Raw genomic sequence first — 20,447 nt, forward strand, 5'->3', positions numbered from 1 at the left:
TAAACTATACAGAACTTCAGGTTGAATTAGCTCAGTCTGTCTCAGTCGTTTGAGCCCAATTAGGTTGATTTATGGTGCATTTTAGTGCTGGGGCCTCACTGCTGTAGCTGTCATATCATTTAATTTGACATTTAATTGACTGTCCATGTCTACATACCAGTCAACACTAATGAACTCTGCTGTACTGTATACCTCTGTACACCTCTCATCCTGTTTTTTAGAGAAAATGTTGAACAGAAGTTTTGTACTTGCATCACTGCTCTGAACTATGGAATACTTGATTCTGACACTGTATGGTTAGTATTTACACAGAAATGTTCCTTGAATTTTAGAGGAAAGAGTTGAGTGGAAACACAGATGATGTGATGTTAGATGCCACAGTACTTAAGTGTACCTCATCTTCTCTGAATACCGTAAATGTATAACCCTAAATTTATTGCAAATCTTCAGAGTCAAGCTCACTTTAGCTTCCTGCTTAAAGAGAAGACTCTCCCACACGTGTATCTATGGGTTTAGTGACGCACAAGCCTGTCTCTGATCTTGAAGCTGATCGTGCCCAGCAGCAGGAGGGCAGGGAAGAAGGAGTACAGGAGAACAAAGTCTAGTGTGTATCGCGACAGAGCACCAGGATAGCCCTCATCAATGATCTGACTGCCATGAGTGATCAGACAGGCTCCTGGCAAAGGTTTGGAAACATCTGCAACAACACAGCACACCGGAGAGAAAGAGTTGGCAGTTGTCTGGCACTAATTCAAGCATTGAGCAAGAGTGAAATTATTATAATTGTGGGTCTCTGTCAATTCACAGGGAAGGTGGACACACAGGATGACCCCACGGTAAAAAGAACTTACTGCATGTGAAGTCAAGTCCGTGGAACTCGGTCACTATGAGCAGCTCACAGCTGTACTTCTGGAAAGTCAGGTAGCTGAGCCACTGGAAAACCACTGGCATCTGCTGGGTGCTTCTGTAGCGAGGAAGAGGAGAGGAAGGTGTGTTACTGTTAGCATGTGTCTGGAAAGTTAGCAGTGGTCACTATAATATCTTAATTTACATTTAAGACCTGAAAAAGTTGTCTTATCAAATCACAACGGGCTTGTTGTGGTTACTTTAACTTACTAATTAAATTAAAAACACATTTGGTGTCTCACCTCAAGAAGCCAGATCCCACCAGGATCCCTGCAATATTGAGCAGAGCCACTCCAGTGTTGACCATGTTAGGGTCTTGGACCACTCCTAATAACACCACTGTCAGCAGCTCACCTGAGGAACAGAAAAAAGCAAACATACTAATACATACAACTAGCCATAAACAATGGAACCATGACAGTAATGAGATCTCCACTTAAGTCAAACACATTTGTAAGGCTTCACACCACTGTAGACTGATCTTTCTAAAACCGAAAATTTAGAGTCTGTCCTTGTCAAAGTATTCGCAGCAAATTCCTGATTAAGACACGTTTTAAGAGTTTTAGAGATACAAATCATGGAGATGTCCCCATTATGTACTTTGAATAACTAAGATAATCTTTTGCTTTGAATGAAAAGAATATCGCTGTTTTTCCCTGAAGGGATACTTGTATCATTACAGTGAGGGCAGATATGAATGCACCATGTTTAACTTTCCTCCATGTCACCTGCACCGAGAGCTTTCCACTTGTCATCCAACTTGATGGCACTAGATGAAGATCAAATCAAACTGACTTACCAATAAAATATTACTGCTATTAGCACAGATGTCGAGTTGGATGACAAGCGGGCAGCTCTGGGGGAAGGCAACACTGAGGAAAGTTAAACAAAGTTAAACATTGTTCATTTGCATACACTACCCGCATTGAAATGATACAAAGCTGGTTGAAAATCTGCAAATTGTCCATTTGATCTAATCAGCTCACCTATAATATGAGGCACCAGGACTACTGCAGTGAAACACAGGAAGCGTATGCTGTCAGGGTGCATCCCCACCGTCCTGAGTGGAAAGCAGGCAGGGTGAAAAAGACAGAAGAGACAAAAGATGATTTATTGGTGAGAGGGTGCACATATGGAACGTGATTCATTAAATCCTTGAGGGACGCTGACTATGCAGCTTTTACCCTCCAAAACAAAGACACATGCAGACTTACTACCCACCAGTAAAGGAAGGAGGTGAAGATGACAACACTGAGGATGCTGAAGGGCAGAATGTGGAAGATGTAGGCCAAGAACATTTGCCATTTACTGTACAGACCATCCTGACTCTCCTGGTCACTGATGGCCCGCAAAGCTGGAACTGTTGACAAAAGCAGAGACAGAGAGTGAATTGAGTGGAAAAGACGAGAAAATGTAATAATGAAAACCCACAAAGCTCTATAATGGATGAATATGTTAAAAATTGGGGGGAAGTCTATTGTAAATGGTATTAAGATAAATTAGGGTTATAATGACCAGAGAAAGTAAATTAGTATTCGCTTACTGGATGAGTACTTCTTTCACTATCCCATTCAGGGTCAGTACTTGATACTTATCGGTAGATGAATCATACTGTCAAATCTTGATCTTTACAAGGGATGAATCATTAAAAATGAATAATGCATGTTGCAATCTGTGTTCCAGATTTGCAGGTGTTCTTGGTTTTACTCATCAAAGTTATCCAGACAAGTAAGTAAACCTGCTTTTTGTAACAAACCACTGGTCGGTATTGTATTCAGTCTTTATCTATGGAATTCAAGGTCAGCGTGACATCCCCTATCACTACCTCTGGCTGTTTGGGTGCTTATGGAGTGCTTTTAATTACCTTTAAACTCTAGTGTGACTTCTGCTCTGGCCAGTTTTATCAAGTCTCTTATCCTCAATAGCCGTGACAGCCAGAGCCCTAAAGCTAAGATTGTAGACTCAGCTGATAACTGAGAATGAAATAATCCCCTCATACAGCCAATATCCTTCACAGGTTAATGTCTGTATTGTCTTTTAACAAAAATCTTATGTATGCATAAAATAGTTGATAGAAAAGATAGTTTCCACTTATCATATATTGCCTAACCTTTCAAAATGTGTTTTCCTTTATAGTTAGTTTGATCAGGAAATTCTCACTGACATAATGTCACAAGAGTGACTTAGCCTCAATAATTAAAGTTATACACCACATAAAATATACATCACAATATCAGAATTAGGAATCATATAAAGCTCACACAGCAATGCTTTATATTCTCAGTGTTTGTAGTTTGTAGTAGTTCTTGCAGGGCAGATTGAGTTAAAAAGAATGCTGAGATTCAGCTTTGTTTAGCTGTTTCTTCCTTTTTTCTCTGCGTCTATACAGCATTATGTGTGAAGGTTTGTCTGTATTTGAGGTTACCTGAAGTCATAGCAGCTACTATAAATACTATTCATGCACTCCTTTAACACAGAGAGATACAAATACATGCACACTCAGATTATGTATGTAGTATAGATAGTGCAGGTCTGTAGGTAAAAAGGCACTCAGGTTCACTGAGCTCTAAATGGAGTGAAGGTCACCCCCCCCCCCTTGTAGGTAGGGCTAAAACTACAAATGCAATTAAAGTTATTCTAATAGAAATGTTTTGTTCATGCTGACATTTGGCCACATTTGTGTTGAAGACCAACTGCTATTGGTTAACTTACAACCTGTCACTTAATGTTTTACTCTGACCTTAGAGAGACACTGAAAGTGCATAAAGTCTCTTTAGGCACTGCGACCAAACCAAAATCCAAGCTAGACTTTGCACATTTTAGCTGAAGGGAGCAAAAATACTGCAGACTGCAGATCCCTTTCACCCACTGAAGAAGGAGATAAGAGAGCTTACACAGCTCAGATAAAGATGTTTCAGACATGCTGTTTAACAAAGATAATAGATCACTTTTATTCAGATGATAGACCACACACACTTAATGCACTTCAGAATTTGCCTGAAGTCATCCTACACACTAATGTAAATATTTATAACTTTAGAAATATGGCAACTCATTCCACTTGATTTATGTTTCATATTTTGCCTTGGACAAAGTGAGAGAGACTGCCTGTGTAGCACGCTGTTACTTCATAGTAATGTCTTATGGGAAAATGTACAGTATTTGCGTGTTGCCTGAAATGTATCACTGCACTACAATAAGTGAATACAGATGTATGGTGTTGGTGGGACTCACAGAGAGCTACAGCGTTCAGCATGCCAGTGTAGGGCGAAGCACCAATGCTCTGATAGATGATGCCGATGCGGTCCTGCACGGCACCCTTGGTGACATCGTTGTCTAAATGCATCACAAAGAAGGCCACAAAGAGACCGTAGATCAGGTTCTGGGACAGACGCATCAGGACACCCATCCTGTCTCTGGACAGGTTTCTTGCTGTCCGCCTGCACACAGAACACACATGGAAATACATGTAAACACGCGTGAAAGCATGCGTGTCCTCAGGTGCATGTTCATACAGCACAGCTCTGACCTGAGCAGAACTCCAAGTTTGGCTGCACCGCTGGGTGACTCTTTGCTCTTAAAGGGGATGGCCGGCTTGTCTGCCCGCTGCAGGCTCTGCTCCATTTTTCTCAGCATGCTCTGGTAGATATCAGACCTCTGATAGGATGAAGTGATCTCACGCATGCGATTGAAGGTGGCTGCCTCCCTCTCACTGCTGCGTGTGTCCACTGAGGTGAAGTCAACTGTTTAACATCACAGCAATCGGAATATTTTAATGTACATTTTACACACACTCCATTCTTTTAGATACTGTATATTCTCAACATGTACATATTCGTTACTTGTTTGTGTTTTAACACAGATGAGTGGCTATAATACAGACACCACATAATTCATAATTCATACCATAGATGTCAAAGGGGTTGCAGTACTCTGGACACTCATATCCACATTGGCTGAAGAAATCCACCATCTCTTCTGGCTGCCCACAGAACACCAGCTCTCCACAACTCATTATAGCTATCCTACTGAACACCTGGGGGGAAGACACACACACACACACACACACACACACACACACACACACACACACACACACACGTGGAATACACACCAACAAACAGTTTAATTTAATCAGTAAACAGATATCAAGTGAACTACAACACATAATCTTTTGTCTTAATAGAAAACGGATAGATTCACATTTTTGTCAAGTGTGAATACACTGACATGCCAATCATATGTACACTGAAAGATGTTTTTGATTACTGTAATTGTTTCTATTGACCATAATGACTGAGAAGAGATGGAGGACAAAGACCACCGTCCTCGTTCTAATTAAAAAATTCTAATTAAAAAGTTCAGCTAAAGTTTTTATGAGGCTGCAACAGTCTGAGTTGGAAAAATAAAGTGAAGATCTTCAAAAGTTTCCACTGAAACAAAGAGTAGAAATTAGATCCTAAAAAGATTGTTTGGATGATACCCTCTTGATTTGTCAGCATGTCAGTTTCAGCTTCAAAGAATGAGGTCCCCCTTCATTTCCATTAAAATCACATTAGAAAACGTGATTGGAGATGAGGAACAGTTACAGTGACCAAAAACTGTTGCAGTGTACATTTGAACATCGTCAATACTGTTTTAAGATGAGCTAAAAAGTAATGTGAATCTATCCTTTAAAGGAAGTTTCAATTCTTTTTCTCTCCAGGTTATCTTGAAACCCACCCTGAAGAGTTCGGAGCGTGGTTGGTGGATAGTTACTATGACGATACGGTCCCTCCTGGCCAGCTCTGCCAACAGCACCACAATTTGATTGGCGGTCATGCTGTCCAGGCCGGTGGTCGGCTCGTCCAATAGGATCACCCCTGCAATGACATCATAACCCGTGTGTTGGCTTGTCACACATTGAAACGCTGAGACGAAGAGAAAGGCAGGACAGTAACTTTTTTTCTTCTTTTAAGTTAGAAACTTTTAAATGCACTTTTTATTAAGTGGCACATGTGGGACTCTCAGCAGGGCCAACTCAACTTGTGAAGATAAGCAAGTTCTTTTTTTTTTTAGTTAATTACTCTAATTAGGACAATTAAAAGATTGCCTCTTTGCATTATGAAAGCAGAGTGGAATTAGCACATGCTTTAATTGTGAGATTAATTCATTTCCTGGTTGATTGGAGAGGCAGTGAATGGGAACTCCTCATTACTCTGTGTGTGACTCTGTGTGTGTGTGTCCAGGACCATTCTAATCCTGAATGAGGACTGAGACCCTTCATCCTCCCTGGAGGACCGTAGACCTGATAAACTACACCTGGGATGAACATAAGTGCACACACACACACACACACACACACACACAGAGGTGGGTCTCTGCTCATTCCCTCAGTGGTGTGATAACTTAGTCTTTCATTACTCTTCTCCATCTCTCCCTCAGTCCCTTTCTCTGCCCCCTCCTCATTCCTCTCTTACTTAGATCCTTTTGTTTTTCAGTGTGGACTTCTAAAACTCTTTGGGGATAGGACGGGTCTTTCTCCTGAACTTTCTTCTGTTCTCAGGATGGCACATTCATGCCTCCAGTCCTGTTGCTTCCAGCAGTGTATGAATGAAATATCATGTGTTAAATACAGTGATTCACTAAACAGAGTGTGCAACATCTTTCTGATATTGTGTCACAGCCCCCTTTGTCTACTCTTTGTCCTATGTGTCTAAAAGCTTAAGAAAATCACTCCAATGCTTCCGTTTATCTACTCCATATCTCTTTATTTCTGAGCACACAGTTCTGTAAAGCCATGACAATTTATGGGATAATGGCTTTTACTTTGAATACCCTCAGCAACATGATTTAAATTTGCAGCCGCTGCACCTTTTGGAAGTCTGATGGTCACGATGCACAGATAAAACTCCTTCAGTTGTCCTCAGACGTATTCCAGCTGCAGAGGTACTCACTTGGGTCCTGAAGTAGCTGGCTGGCAATGGAGACCCTTCTCCTCTCGCCTCCAGAGATCCCTGGGAAGACACGACCTCCAATAACACTGCGGGCCACATGACTCAGACTCAGCTCGGCCATCGCTGCCGACACCTATACAGGTGCCAGAGGTCAAGGGTCAGGTGACAAAAGAATTACTACTGCTAACAAGTCAACTGACTACTGTAAATAATGTACTTGCAGGTCTCGTTAGTTCACTTGATTAGTGGGAGGAATGTTTTCTGTTTATTTCTGCTCTGAGGTACAGGGCCAGGAGGTTGATCTTTGCTTCGGATTAAAACATGATAAGGAAATATTGAAATAAAGTAAAAAGGATAAGTTAGAAATGATGGACATAGGCTAGAAATGCCTTGAAAGTTGTATAATTTTGACCCTTTTGACAAAACATGCAAGCTGTGATCATAAGAAGGGAGATTTTAAGATGTTTTGACTATGGACCCATATGGTATCACACCAGCTTAGGTAGGCAGACCTAGCACTAATGACTGGCTGTTGCACAGAACATATTGGTACAGTATAGATATTAGTATATTTGTATGTGTGCATTTAGACAAGGAAAATCCAACTCACTGAATTTAAAATAATGTTTAAATGTTATGATACTATATTATCATTTATGCTGATGTTGGACATAACTGTGACTCAACCATATTTTGGATGAGCCAAATATACAGCAGAACATCACCCTGCAAAGTGTCTCAACAAAGAAAAAAAGTTATAAGCACTAATACTTCTGAAAACCTTGTAATGTTCTTCATTTGTCTCTTTGTCTTTTTGTATTTTCTCTGCCAGGGAGACATGCCAGGTCTAAGCTAAAGAGAACTGATAGATTGGACAGAGCAGAAGAGGCGAGAGTCACCTTCTTCTTGATGGCCTCGGCCGAGTGTTTCCGCAGGGCCAGCTGGGCTGTGTAGGTCAGAGTCTCCTCCACTGTCAGATAACTCAACAAGTTATCACTCTGGAGAAGAAAGAGACCCAGAGATACAGAGAGAGGAGAGAGGAGAGGAAAAAGACAAGAAACGGCAACAACAAACAAGTAAGAGATTAAGTGAGGCAAACAAACACCTCATGGATCGTTTGTACTTTAATACACTACATAATAAAATACACTGCTTCTAGTGAAATGACAACTATCTCCATCAAGAGATCATCATATATATCTATATATATATATATAAAAAACCTCTCTGTTCCTCCATGTAGTTCACATACTGTAGTATAATGGCTATATGTAACTCCATATGTGTGTGTTCAAATGAGCTGTAACATACCTTTGCCCCAGACGTACACACACACATTCATACACACATCCTTTGTTTGAACCTGCTGAACCTGCAGCCTGCTTCAATTAACACGTGGCAGCTCCCAATCCCACTTCTCCTCAGTCTCTCATCTGAATGACTTTAATATCAGGAGCTCATATCACCTCCTCATCTACAGCTTAGCAGGGGAAGTTAATGACGAGGCTTAGAGAGCAGAGGAGGGTTGCTATCAGCGAGAAGAGAGAGATGATTTGAAAGGAAGCAAGGCCAGTTTTAAGCCAGTGTTTTTAATTCAGGCTTTGGATACACTTGAGCACCTCTCATTGAGAGATTAAGTATATGAGGAGGCTAGCTAGGGTCTTTAGTTAATTTCATCCAGAGGCCAGGGCAACCTTTTCAGGAGTTTTTGCAGTATGGTGTGTGTTCATTGACTTTGTGGTTCCACATTTATGGTGGTCAACCACAGGCAACTTAAATATATACGAACTGTCTACATGCAGCCACTCTCTAACACTATAGGGCAAAGTTTAACCTGATGTCAGTGTGTGATGAGAACTAGGGCAAAGTGAAATGTGGATGTTCGTGCATGTTGCAAGGTGCTAACTGCTTTCAAACCACTGTTAAGTCTCTTTAGTAATGTGTTGGCAATATTTTATTTAACACTGCTTTAGATAATGAGGTACTCTGAGTATAGTTCAGTAGTTACATTTCACCAACAACTGGTCAAAATATGTTTATGTGTTACCTGCAGCACATAGGAGAAGCAGTCCTGATACTCTTCTCTCTTCATTTTCCTGCCGTTAATTAAGACCTCACCCAACAGTGTACCACAGTTTCCAATCCTCCCTGAGATGGCATCCAACAATGTGGTCTTTCCTGAACCTTTACAACCCAAAGTACACACACACACACACACACATTGATACTTACGTGCATACAATAAAAAACAGGATATATCTAGTCACATATTTAAGAAATATTTATACTGGCCAACAGAAGGATTCTCTATACATATTTACATATATACATATTTTGAATGAAGAGTGCTGCCTCATTATTAATAGTAGTTTTCATCAGTGTTCATAACCAAATAATTTGACTTTCAGCATGAATAAAAAGTGCTGTCACACTGTTTTTATAGCTGAGTTCTTAGTTAGTAAATAATTGAGAACAATGTTCATTAAAAGTGATCTTATTGCATGGTAAAAACGTCAGACTTTTTAAAATGACTTATTTCTAATAGAGTTTGCTCTTTTAACTGCGAGTGCAAACCTGAATTGCCAAGTATGCCCATGATCTGCCCACTGTCTATTTGGAAGGAGACATCATTGAGGATCTGACGAGTCCAGCGCTTCCTGTATGAAGGCAGGTCCCACCACGGACCTACACGCTCACTGGCCGAAGCACACACACACATATACACACACACTTTTAACATCAATATTTTTTTTAACATTTCTCAGAATCAATGTCCGATATCAAAATGATCATCATTTGATTTCAAAGTATATACAAGTATTTATCAACAATGAGCAATGTGTTTTATTTTACACTGCATAGTTTCCAAGAGTTACACATTACATTTATTTTCTGCTGATTCAGTGGAAATGAGAGTTAAACCCATAGAATTATAAATAATTCAACCCACACCTGTCAGTATATATGCATAATAATATAACATCTGTATCTGTATGATACCATGTAGTAAATCCTTTTTTTGGATCTGTGTCTCAGTCATCCTCTACACTCTGTCTGTGTCTGCAGCATTTACCTGACAGTATAGGAGATCTTGCTGACACTGAGACAGCAGGAGGGCTCTGATCGCTCCTCTCCACCGTCCCTCCTGACATCCCTCTTCACCTCCGACACATACTTGAAGGACTCTCTAACTTTGTTCCCAATCTCTGGCTCCACCGTCTGCATGGAGTAAAATCTGTCCATGTCTCCGTCCAGTCGGCTACTTCAACCAAATCAAGTACGTCTCAGATCTCTTTGTTCATATCCACAAGACTTGCAAAACAACATGTGAAGTTCTAAAGTTGAGTCGTCTTACAGGCCCAGATTTTGTCTCTCTGCGCACATTCCCTGTTCAGCAGCAGTGCGAGAGCAGTGGTGTCTCTCGGGAACCATAAACACACAATGAATGTTGCGTTATCTCAGAGAACTTTGATCTGGACTTGTATAATGAAGACAAAAAAACACACACATGCTGAGTAGCTTCACTGGCAGTCAGTCTCACATCAGTCCTCAAACTGTACGCTGTGACCAGAAAAGCTATGACTGATGGGACAGAGCAGACGAAGAACTGACATGACATGAACTTGGACGCTTTGAGGAAGAAGTCTTGTGAGCTGAGACAAGAGAAGATCTTCAGCTGGACTGGAGTCGAACGATCTATCATAGAGAAGAAACGGAGACGAGTGGAAGAACAGGAGAGCAGAAAAGGCACATTCTGTAGAGAAGAAAAAAGAGAGGAACAGAGCAAAGTAGAAAAAGGGGAGCGTTGACCTCTTAACCCTACAAACATCAACCAATAACTTGCATCATCATGGTCACTGACACCAGCCTCAGTCATACAAACTGCTCCTCACAGGTCAGTTTTCTACATGGGATCACCTAAACATGTTGGCATGTTGGTCAAAAGAGCCCAGTGTGATTGAACATTTTTTGACTGCCACTGGAAATGGAAAGAATAACAGTTGCTTCAATGTTTCAAGTGAAAATGCAAATACCAAAATAGTTTCAATTGTACATAGAAAATCTGTAATATTTTAAAATGAATACATTAGAATAAATGTAACTATGGGTGCTTGATGCATATTAGGATTTACTTCTATTTTTGCAGGTTTAGGTCACTATGTTCTTGTTTCTTTTTCTGTTTTCCAGTTTTTCTCACAATGCAAATACATTAGAACATTTTGCTAATCTATGTTGGTGACATTTTTGAGACCATGGGCCTGACATTCTTTTATAAACTATGCTCTGCTAGACCAGGAGGGTTTGTCTAAAAAAGATACTAGATATACAGTAAAAATACTGTAATTATTTAAGTTTCACCTGAAGTCTGGTTTAATAGCATTGGAGACTTATGATTCCCACAGGTTCTACTCTCATATTTCAGGTACCACGCCTAAATAAAACTGACTAGGACAGCTGGATGACCAAATTTCCAAGGTCTAAACTACATACACTGTCAACTTCTGTGAATGTGCTAAAGAAAAGCTAGCAGGAGGTCTTAAAACTGTAGGTCCATGTCACTAGAAGCCATATCTGCCATTTTACATGACATCTACAGAATGTGCAATATATACTACATACGTACAATACAGTGTAGAGTATGTTCAGTAGATCTGAGTACATGCTGCATTTTGAAACATGCATTTGTACTTTTATTGTTTTGGAGAGATTTAAGGATCACAAAAGTCTTTGGTTGGCTTTGCAGTGTCTGGTGGCTCTTATTCGTTCCTCCATTCTTATTGGTCTTTACTCTCTGAGATTTTATTGCAGTTTGTTCTATAGGACTGACATGGATACAGATAAAAGAATCCAACGTGTCCTTGCCTCTGTGAAACTCATTGACCTGTCAACCCCTCTTTAACAGCATCAAGACACAGAGCTGTTCTCGTCTGAAGAAGACAGCAGTCTCTACTTCACCTACAGTGGAGGGTGCAACGAGCTGGAGGTCAACAACCTGCACTATGAGGTAACTGGCGGACAGGTGCCAAGCTCTCATACGCAGTCACCTTTAGCTTTTAACTGTTCTAACCTCGGCATGTGTGTGCATGTCTGTACCCTTGTGTGAATGTGTGTGTGTGTGTTCCCAGGTGGACACAGCAGCTCAGATCCCATGGTATGAGAGGTTGTCAGAGTTCAAGTTGCCGTGGGAGATAAAAGGAAACAAGCAGACAGCCATCAACAATCTCAGCCTCCGAGTCCGCAGCGGACAGATGCTGGCCGTCATCGGCAGCTCAGGTGAAAAACAAGCACACACACACACACATACGTAGAGATTTTAAGTATCTCTGTTTCTAATCAAGCTAATAAATGTTTCCTGGATGATGTCATTTGTTCTTCCTCAAACCTTTAACTCCAGCCTGCAGTTTGGTACATGAAACATATTACAGAACAGAGAAACAATTAAAAACTCTCATTTTCTTTCTTTACACTTCCTGTGCAACTAGAAAGAAAGGAAGAAAAACTGCCATGTTTTGATGCTAGTCAATGTCTCATGACTTGTGTATTGAGTTTTGTTGGTAGTGAAAAGATGGTTTTTACTTTAAAAATATAATCATCTTCTCCCAGGTTGTGGTAAAACATCCTTGCTGGACATAATAACGTGCCGTGATGAGGGCGGTACAATGACATCCGGTCAGATTCTGATCAACAGGAAGCCCAGCACGCCCCAGCTGGTGAAGAAGAGCATCGCTCATGTCCGCCAAGACGACCGTCTTCTTCCTCACCTCACCGTTCGTGAAACTCTCGCCTTTGTTGCCAAACTGAGGCTCCCCACCCACTTCACACAGGCTCAGAGGGACCAAAGGGTAAGATTAAGCTTAATGGACAAATATTAACTCAAACCACACCCACACAGGCACAGAATGTACACAGCATGAGGACTTTATGAGCCCGTGCTGAGGCAGTGTGTCTATTTTTGTTTTTCTCACAATGTAGTAAGATAAAACACTAAATAATAAAAGATCAACTGCTCTGTGTGTTGTGAAAGACAGTTGTCATAAGTTATATGTGCCAAACTGTATCTCTGCTGTTTTCTGTCGCAGGTGGATGATGTCATTGCAGAGCTGCGGCTGCGACAGTGCGCTCACACCAGGGTGGGAAATGACTTTGTGAGGGGAGTCTCTGGAGGAGAGAGGAGGAGAGTCAGCATAGCTGTCCAACTTCTCTGGAACCCCGGTATGAGAGCGAAAGACACAACCTCTTAAACTCTTGATTTTCCCTCTTAACCTTCATTACGGACAATCAGCCTTCAATCTGTGTGGCTTTTTAGGTGTGAAACCGGCTTAAAACTTAATCATAAAGTCACAAAACTTTCAGGTATTTTGATCCTGGACGAGCCCACGTCAGGTTTGGACAGCTTCACGGCCCACAACCTGGTGATCACACTGTCGCGTCTGGCACGGGGAAACCGTCTGGTCCTGCTGTCAGTCCACCAGCCTCGATCAGATATCTTCCAGCTGTTTGATCTCGTCGTCCTGCTGTCGTCAGGTTCAGCTGTTTACTGTGGCGCTGCTCGTGACATGGTGCCTTACTTCACTGCCCTAGGATACCCCTGCCCACGATACTGCAACCCCTCTGACTTCTATGGTTAGTGTGAATGTAGAAAGCTGTTTAAACAGCATTAAGTCGATGTCTGAGGCTGGTCATCATCCCCACACTCAAGGGCACCTTATGGGAAAATTTAGACCAAGAAATGTCCCAACAACTGACTTTCCTGTCATACACGCATCCATGGTCTCAAATATGACCCATTCGTCACTCTAAGCCTATGTATATTTTCATTTTGTTGGTCTGTGTGTGTGTGTGTGTGTGTGTCCAGTTGATCTGATCAGTATTGACCGGCGTAGTCCAGAACAGGAGGCCAAGTGTTTGGAGCGGGCCACAGTTCTGGCTGAGCAGTTTGTGGAAAAAGTCCGAGACACAGACGATCACATGTGGAAACCAGCTGGGATCGACACAGCACCGGCACACACTGAAAGGTAGCAGTGTGTTTCTGTGTGTGTGTGTGTTTGCCACTTTTCTCCTCCTTTTCCTTATGGACTCATTTGCAAATTTTTCCCAACTTTTGTCGTTTCCATTTGTCCTACAATTTCGGCCCCATTCGTCCTCACATTACTTCCCCTCTCCCTAATTTAAAAATGACATAACTTCATGTAAAGTCTCCAGTGAGCAGCTACAGGCCTTGTTTTGGTTCCTGTTTTGGTCAGAAAAAGCCAATGCTCTGACTGGATGACTGAATGGGGTTAGGGGGCTCCTTTCTACAGATTCCTCCTTTAATATTGATAATTTATGGGAAACTGGTTCCAGACTGCCTGATCCCCTGTTCTCCTGCCTGCAGTCCTCAGCAGCTGAACAAGGTAAAAGAAGAGGAAGTTATCACCATCTCCAAGCAAACAAACAGACTGCCTGGCAGACTGCACCAATTTACGATCCTCATCAGGTAAGAGCAAAATACACACACACACACACACACACACACACGTATTACAGCAGTTGTTCCCAACTTTTTTGTCTGTTGTACCCCCACAACCCTGTCAGATGAGTATTAAAGCGCTCAAGAGGGACACATATGAACGCTGACCTCCCCTTCTTTCTTTTCCCTCAGGCGCCACATGTATAATGACTTCAGAGACCTGGTTACTTTATTGGTCCACGGCTTCGAGGCCCTCCTCATGTCACTGCTGGTCGGCTGTCTCTACTACGGGGCAGGAGAAGAGCGTCTGTCCATTCAGGACACAGTGGCCCTCCTCTACATGATCGGAGCTCTCACCCCATTCGCTGTGGTGCTGGACGTCATAGCTAAATGTGAGTAATTACAGCTGCGGAGGAGGAAGACAGTCAAAGTGAGTCTGCAAATCAGTCAAAGAGTTGATGAAGTTCATTTACTTTCTCTGTTTCTTTGTTAGAAATGATACATTGATTTAAATGATGTTATAAACATGATCAAAATTATTAACATTGTTTTGATGGAGCATTAGAAGAAAAAAGAGGTGTTCTCAGACCTCATAATACAGTTGTCAAAATCACATAGCAGTGTGTAAAAAGAAGATACTGCAACAAACAATTTCCTTTTCAACACAGAAATGAGTTCAGACCTGCAGCCACTCAGTGCTGATAAATACATGGAAGTCTGTTCACTGCTGCATACCTCGCCTGCCATTTACACCAAGTTTACATCAACATATATGGGACATATGATTTGCAGAAGCATAGCTATTATAACAAGCATCTCAACGTACCATATACAAACAAACTGACACAAATACACAAAAACAAGCAAAACAAAAAAATCTTTGATGCAGAACCAGAAATCACTAAAAGGTCAGAGGTTGTGATTGCAACATTTGCAGTTTTACGTCGAACGTCGTTGGCAAAAGTGCATCAGATCTACGAAGAAAAGCTGTAAGAAGACAAACCAGCAGGGGTAGGAATGTTCAGAACAGTTTGGCAAAGTTATTAAAGCAAAAGTTATCATCAAGTTATCAGACTTTGTTGAGCTGGACACAGTGTACTTGGACTCTGAATCATATTATATTCAATCACACCAGTTGCAGAGATATCAAGAGCAGGAGTCTGGCCAACTGTCATTAAGTTCAAGTCAGGTCAAGGTCAAGTGACGCCAAAAGTTATAAACGTTTGCTACTAGATACTGTAACAGTGCCTGCATGTCACACAGAGGCCAAAATAATATTGAATATCTTTGAGAAAACACAATACGAATACTACGTTTACTACATTTATTACCACATGTAATGTGCTTTATTTGTCACTGTGTTGTGTATAAACATGCAACAAACTGAAGAACAGTACATCTGTAAAGCAGCCTGATACCAGAGGTTCGAATGATCCTCATCAGGCTAACAAAATGTCCTCTGCAGGTCACACTGAGAGAGCCATGCTCTACCACGAGCTGGAGGACGGCATGTACTCTGTCACCTCCTACTTCTTCGCCAAGGTAAACCTCCTGCATCTCCAGCAGGGGTCAGTCTCACTCCATGTTGGAGTCCCACTTTGGTGTAATGTACCACCCCAGCGATGCACAGTACTGAAGTGTGTCCACCAGCCAGGATCCCAACTCAATGTTTGTGTGTGTTTGTCTGCATTTCTGTCTGTTGTGTATATTTGAAAGTACTCTGTCTCCACATTCAGATCCTGGGGGAGTTACCAGAGCACTGTGTGTTCACCTTGGTGTACGGTTTGCCCATCTATTGGCTGGCCGGGCTCAACGAGGCTCCGGAGCGTTTCCTGCTCAACTTCCTGCTGGTGTGGCTGATGGTTTACTGCAGCCGATCCATGGCTCTGTTTGTAGCTGCTGCGCTGCCCACCCTGCAGACCTCAGCCTTCATGGGCAATTCCCTGTTCACCATCTTCTATTTAACTGGAGGGTTTGTCATCAGCCTGGAGAACATGTGGCTTGGTGAGGAGACGGGTTGCTTGTCCGTAGTTAAAAGAATTGTTAGGAGCCTGAAGAAGACGTGTGTGACGATAGAGCTTAGCTGGTCGGTCTGTGATGTTCACACATGTGCATGTCTTTGATTCCCCAGTGGCCTCATGGTTCTCTCACGCCTCCTTCATGCGTTGGGGTTTTGAGGGCATGCTGCAGGTACAGTTCAGAGGCAACAAGTACCCCATCACCTTCTTGAACAGCACCATCAATGTTGACGGCATACACGTGAGTCAGAGACAAACACACACATACAAAATCATACACGGGTTAATCAAACAGTTCCACATATCATCATTCATGTACAGTACAAGAGTACAGTTTTCTTTCTTTTTTTTAAAATTAGTTTTCAGTGTTTAAAATGATAACACTGGGCATTGTTTTGCAGGTGGTGGAGGTCATGAACATGAACCAGTACCCCTTGTACTCTTGCTATCTGGTCCTGGTGGCAGTGTGTGTGGGATTCATGGCGCTCTATTACGTGTCCCTAAAATTCATCAAACAGAAGTCCAGTCAAGACTGGTGAACACATCAGGACCAGTTTCAACAATCAGACCAAGCAGTCTGAAATCTCTCACACACACCACAAGGTGTTTTTAGCAGCAATTTGGGTTCCAGGTCGACTGGTTCGACACAGAGCAACGCTTTGCATCATCATGTTGCTGTTCTTATTGGGATGTTTTACAGTGAAAAAGTGCTTAATGTAGAGTAGGATAGTACCATATACTATATGCTTTAAGTTTACATTTTCAAAATACATACCTTTCATAGCCTGCTGGCCCAGATAAGCAGCATGGATGGATGTTCACAATAATTTCAACATCAGAAACTGTTGCTGCACTCTTTAATGGTACAAACAGATGATATAACTACTCTGGCACCTCAGTAGGGACTCCTCTTGATGTTGAAATAATTCCTTTTAACTAATCAAAACAAACTCAACATATAAAAGTCTGAATAAGTGGGAATAAGAAGTTGCCCCACATAAAAAGTTGTACTCACAGTGTTGAGAGAAGCGATTTCCACAGTACCACTGTCTGCTGCTGGATGGCAGCAGAGCACTTTTGTAACTTTAAAGTTTTTTTTTTTCCCCCCTCTTCCTCTCTTCTCTGTCTTGGCAAACGATTAGAGCGCCACTTTGGCAGATATCCATCTGCAGCTTTTGCTTGTTCCATTTTCAATCTTCTTTTTTTCCCGCAGCTTTATCTTTTTTTTTATATATGTAAGGTAAGCTTAACAATGTGTGCCAGTATAGGAAGCACTGGAAAAAAAAGCCCAGAAGAGATTTAGTAAGTAACACTCAGAAAAAAAAAAAAAAGAGCTTGTACTTGTGTCCTCATAGATTGAAGATTATGTAAACTGTGTGTTTTTGCACTGGTGCAAAAGCCTGATAAATATTTTACCGACATGGTTTGAGTCCAAATTAAGTGAGTATTAAATCAAATTGCTCCACTTGTGTGCATTTATTTTTGTCGTCATAGTCTCTGCTGTCCGGAATTGTCTAGACACTTGAAGCTGTGCAGCTTCATAGCAAAGGATGTTACTGATATTGTGATTATCTTTCATTTAAAAAAAAAAATGACATAACAAAAGTTCCCAGTGACCATTTTACTTCTCCTGTACCTTATTTTGCGTCCCCGTGAAGCTCCACTGCCCGACCTGACCCCCTGACGTCAGCCAGCACACAGCCAGTGTGAGGCCGGCTTCAGTCAGGGTCAGGGTCAAGATCAGCTCCAGTTACATGAAATAGGAATATCTGGTGTTGGAGAACAAAAAGAGTTCAGAGCCAACGGAGGGCTACAGATGCAGGTCAGGAGACAGGAGAGGGTTAGACTGCATGAGACTGTCTTTCATTAAAATCACAGCATGCTACTGTGAAGCAAATGCATTCAGATTTTTGGGACATTTTAATCTAAAAAAAAAAGGAGGGTGAGGATGGTTTTTTCCCCCCCTCTCTTTGTAGTGTGAGGGTACACTACATAACTTTTTCACAGCAGACATTAGCTGTGTCTTATATCCATACTAGATGCTAATTCTTGGCATTGGTGTATGTAGTGTATTCACACTACATACAGTATAAAGAAAAATGGATGTTTAAAAAACCTTTGATTCAGTGTGATTTTGATGCACCTAGAGGAGAAAGCATTCAGAGCTGTTACCTAAAAGGACATTAGTATTTATAAAATGCACTTTTAGTATCAAAAGTAAGTTAATTATGTAGCAGAATAGCTCCTGCTTGTACAACACAATCATAATTCACCAACTTTCACAAAGGTTTCGTGTGTATAATTTTTATCATAATTTTAACAGTCAGATATGATATGGATATAGATATGGAGTGAAAAGTTTCCTCCTGACAAGTAAAATGGAACTGATCCAGCAGCGCCTCAGAAAACTAAGAAAAAAACTTATTTTGAAAAGTAACATTTTGCCTTCTGTAGTTTAATTTGCAGTTGCTTTCTAAAATTGCAGTTTGATGTATGCTGATTTCTCGTACAGTAACAGCACAGACAGTATACTAGAAGTGAGATACAGGTGTATTTGATAACCTCACAGCACTGTGGTTTCAGACGTTTCAGGACCTGGTGCCGTGGACGTGGACTCAGTGGGACACCAAAATGGAACTGAAGCATCGTTAATGTAAAAAGCTCTATGCACCCTTTAAATCACACAAAGACCCACACAGAATGTGGATTCCTAACATCATTTATTAGCATAAATACTTCTGTACATTCTCAACATCACCATCACCTTCATCATCAACATTATCAATAGCAAAGCGGAGAGTGTAACATCCAACGGCTCTAACACGATACCAAATATTTCAACTCAAACAAATCATGTAAAAAAAGGAGACAGTGGGATTTGGATGGAGGTTAAATGAGAGGGGGATGAATGTTTATTCCTCCGTCTTCTTGGCTTTGGGAAGTTGCTCTTTCAGCTTGTCTGCATAAAACTTAAAGGACTCCTGGAAAGAGGAAAAAAAAAAAAAGGATTTAGCATCAAATTTATACCAAACAAACAACCGCACGCTCACCTGCCTGTCAGTGTGTGTGTTTCTGTCTCGCCTCTTTCCAAAAGTAAGCAGCCCTCCTGAGCCTGTCTAAATACTCCCCACTCCCCAACCAGGTTGTCTCGTTTCATCTTTAAATCCCCATTAATACACAAATAAGGGATTTGTAGCACACTCCCCAAACACACACACTTTCGCTCTTTGCCTCTGTTCCTGGCTAATTAATCAGTGTTTTGATCCAGACAAAGTGTTGTGGTGGGTGTTTCTTGGAGGGTAGAAGGTGGGAGCTTTTTTGCAGATTAGGCCGGCTTCTTACAATGTACCTTTACTTATTAATGTAGTAATTAATGACGATAAATAGCCGTGTTTACTATCGAAGGAGAGAGGAGAGAGATCCTGGCAGGGGTTTGAAACACTTTCAAAAAGGGTCACTTCACCCTAAATACAAAAACATATTTTCCCACTAGATTTGGTTTTATTTGTCCAGGTTTGAGATATCCGTCTGAGATTTTGTCACACACACAGTTTAGCTGAAAGAAATGTCACTTCTGGGGCTAAAAGCCATTAAAAATTACATTTGTAAAATTCAGCTGCAACACGTTTTTCCAGAAATGGTCTCCCTCATACTCATACATGTGGATAGTCCATCAGTCTTATTGTGAACATTGGAGCTCCTTTCTACTGAGAAAATAGTCCCTTCTGACTATTATCTCGAGTAATAGGGACTCAAGCAAGAACATTTTTATAGTATTATAATAAATCTGAGTATTCTGTGAGTTTTCCTGTACAAGTTGTTCAAGTCGAACCCCAACTTCTGCACAAACTTGTCATAAATTTCTTGTTTCAACTTGATGAAACGTCCCCTGCTCATGACGAGCTGCGCATCTGGGATCATTGGCATAAAACTGCTCCATAAAGCCGCCTGCCCTGCTCCATTTGTGGCTTCAAGTATTCATTCACAAAAATGTTACTCAAGAGTAAAAACTTCTGGTCGTGTTGTTCGAAAACGAGCAGATGATCAAATAATACATCTAGCTCTGTTTGTACTCGTGTTAAGGGAAGAAAGAGAAATAAAGTTGTCAAAGCCTTCATCGCAGAGCTGCACTCCAGA

At 41.4% G+C, this 20,447-nt stretch overlaps 3 protein-coding genes across 3 annotated transcripts in view; 1 reads left to right on the top strand and 2 right to left on the bottom strand.

The window, feature by feature from the left end:
* Positions 1 to 512: 512 nt before the first annotated feature.
* On the bottom strand, positions 513 to 10,261 carry LOC139225372 (ATP-binding cassette sub-family G member 5-like). The gene is made up of 14 exons (XM_070856237.1): positions 9,916 to 10,261; positions 9,417 to 9,538; positions 8,890 to 9,026; positions 7,742 to 7,840; positions 6,843 to 6,975; positions 5,629 to 5,768; positions 4,813 to 4,942; positions 4,436 to 4,649; positions 4,141 to 4,346; positions 2,128 to 2,266; positions 1,893 to 1,966; positions 1,149 to 1,260; positions 852 to 964; positions 513 to 697 (listed from the first exon to the last, which is right to left on the bottom strand). Exons 1-14 carry the CDS (start codon positions 10,083 to 10,085, stop codon positions 513 to 515), a joined length of 1,974 nt encoding a protein of 657 aa, XP_070712338.1. The 5' UTR covers positions 10,086 to 10,261.
* A 174-nt stretch (positions 10,262 to 10,435) lies between these two features.
* On the top strand, positions 10,436 to 17,108 carry LOC139225371 (ATP-binding cassette sub-family G member 8-like). Its single transcript, XM_070856236.1, has 13 exons — positions 10,436 to 10,737; positions 11,746 to 11,847; positions 11,969 to 12,116; positions 12,447 to 12,685; positions 12,923 to 13,055; positions 13,197 to 13,466; positions 13,699 to 13,858; positions 14,218 to 14,319; positions 14,485 to 14,684; positions 15,758 to 15,834; positions 16,029 to 16,296; positions 16,424 to 16,551; positions 16,712 to 17,108. The coding sequence occupies exons 1-13, from the start codon at positions 10,693 to 10,695 to the stop codon at positions 16,847 to 16,849; spliced, it is 2,010 nt and encodes a 669-aa protein (XP_070712337.1). The 5' UTR covers positions 10,436 to 10,692; the 3' UTR covers positions 16,850 to 17,108.
* A 1,912-nt stretch (positions 17,109 to 19,020) lies between these two features.
* The window catches only part of LOC139225370 (leucine-rich PPR motif-containing protein, mitochondrial-like), a gene marked incomplete at its 5' end in the record, with an annotated part of 18,009 nt that continues 16,582 nt past the window's right edge, over positions 19,021 to 20,447 (bottom strand). Inside the window, one exon of the mRNA XM_070856235.1 lies at positions 19,021 to 19,291. Within this exon, the coding sequence (XP_070712336.1) occupies positions 19,223 to 19,291 (69 nt within the window). The remainder of the gene's footprint in view (positions 19,292 to 20,447) is intronic.

Source organism: Pempheris klunzingeri, unplaced genomic scaffold (genome assembly GCF_042242105.1).
Source record: "Pempheris klunzingeri isolate RE-2024b unplaced genomic scaffold, fPemKlu1.hap1 Scaffold_131, whole genome shotgun sequence".
NCBI lineage: Eukaryota > Metazoa > Chordata > Actinopteri > Acropomatiformes > Pempheridae > Pempheris > Pempheris klunzingeri.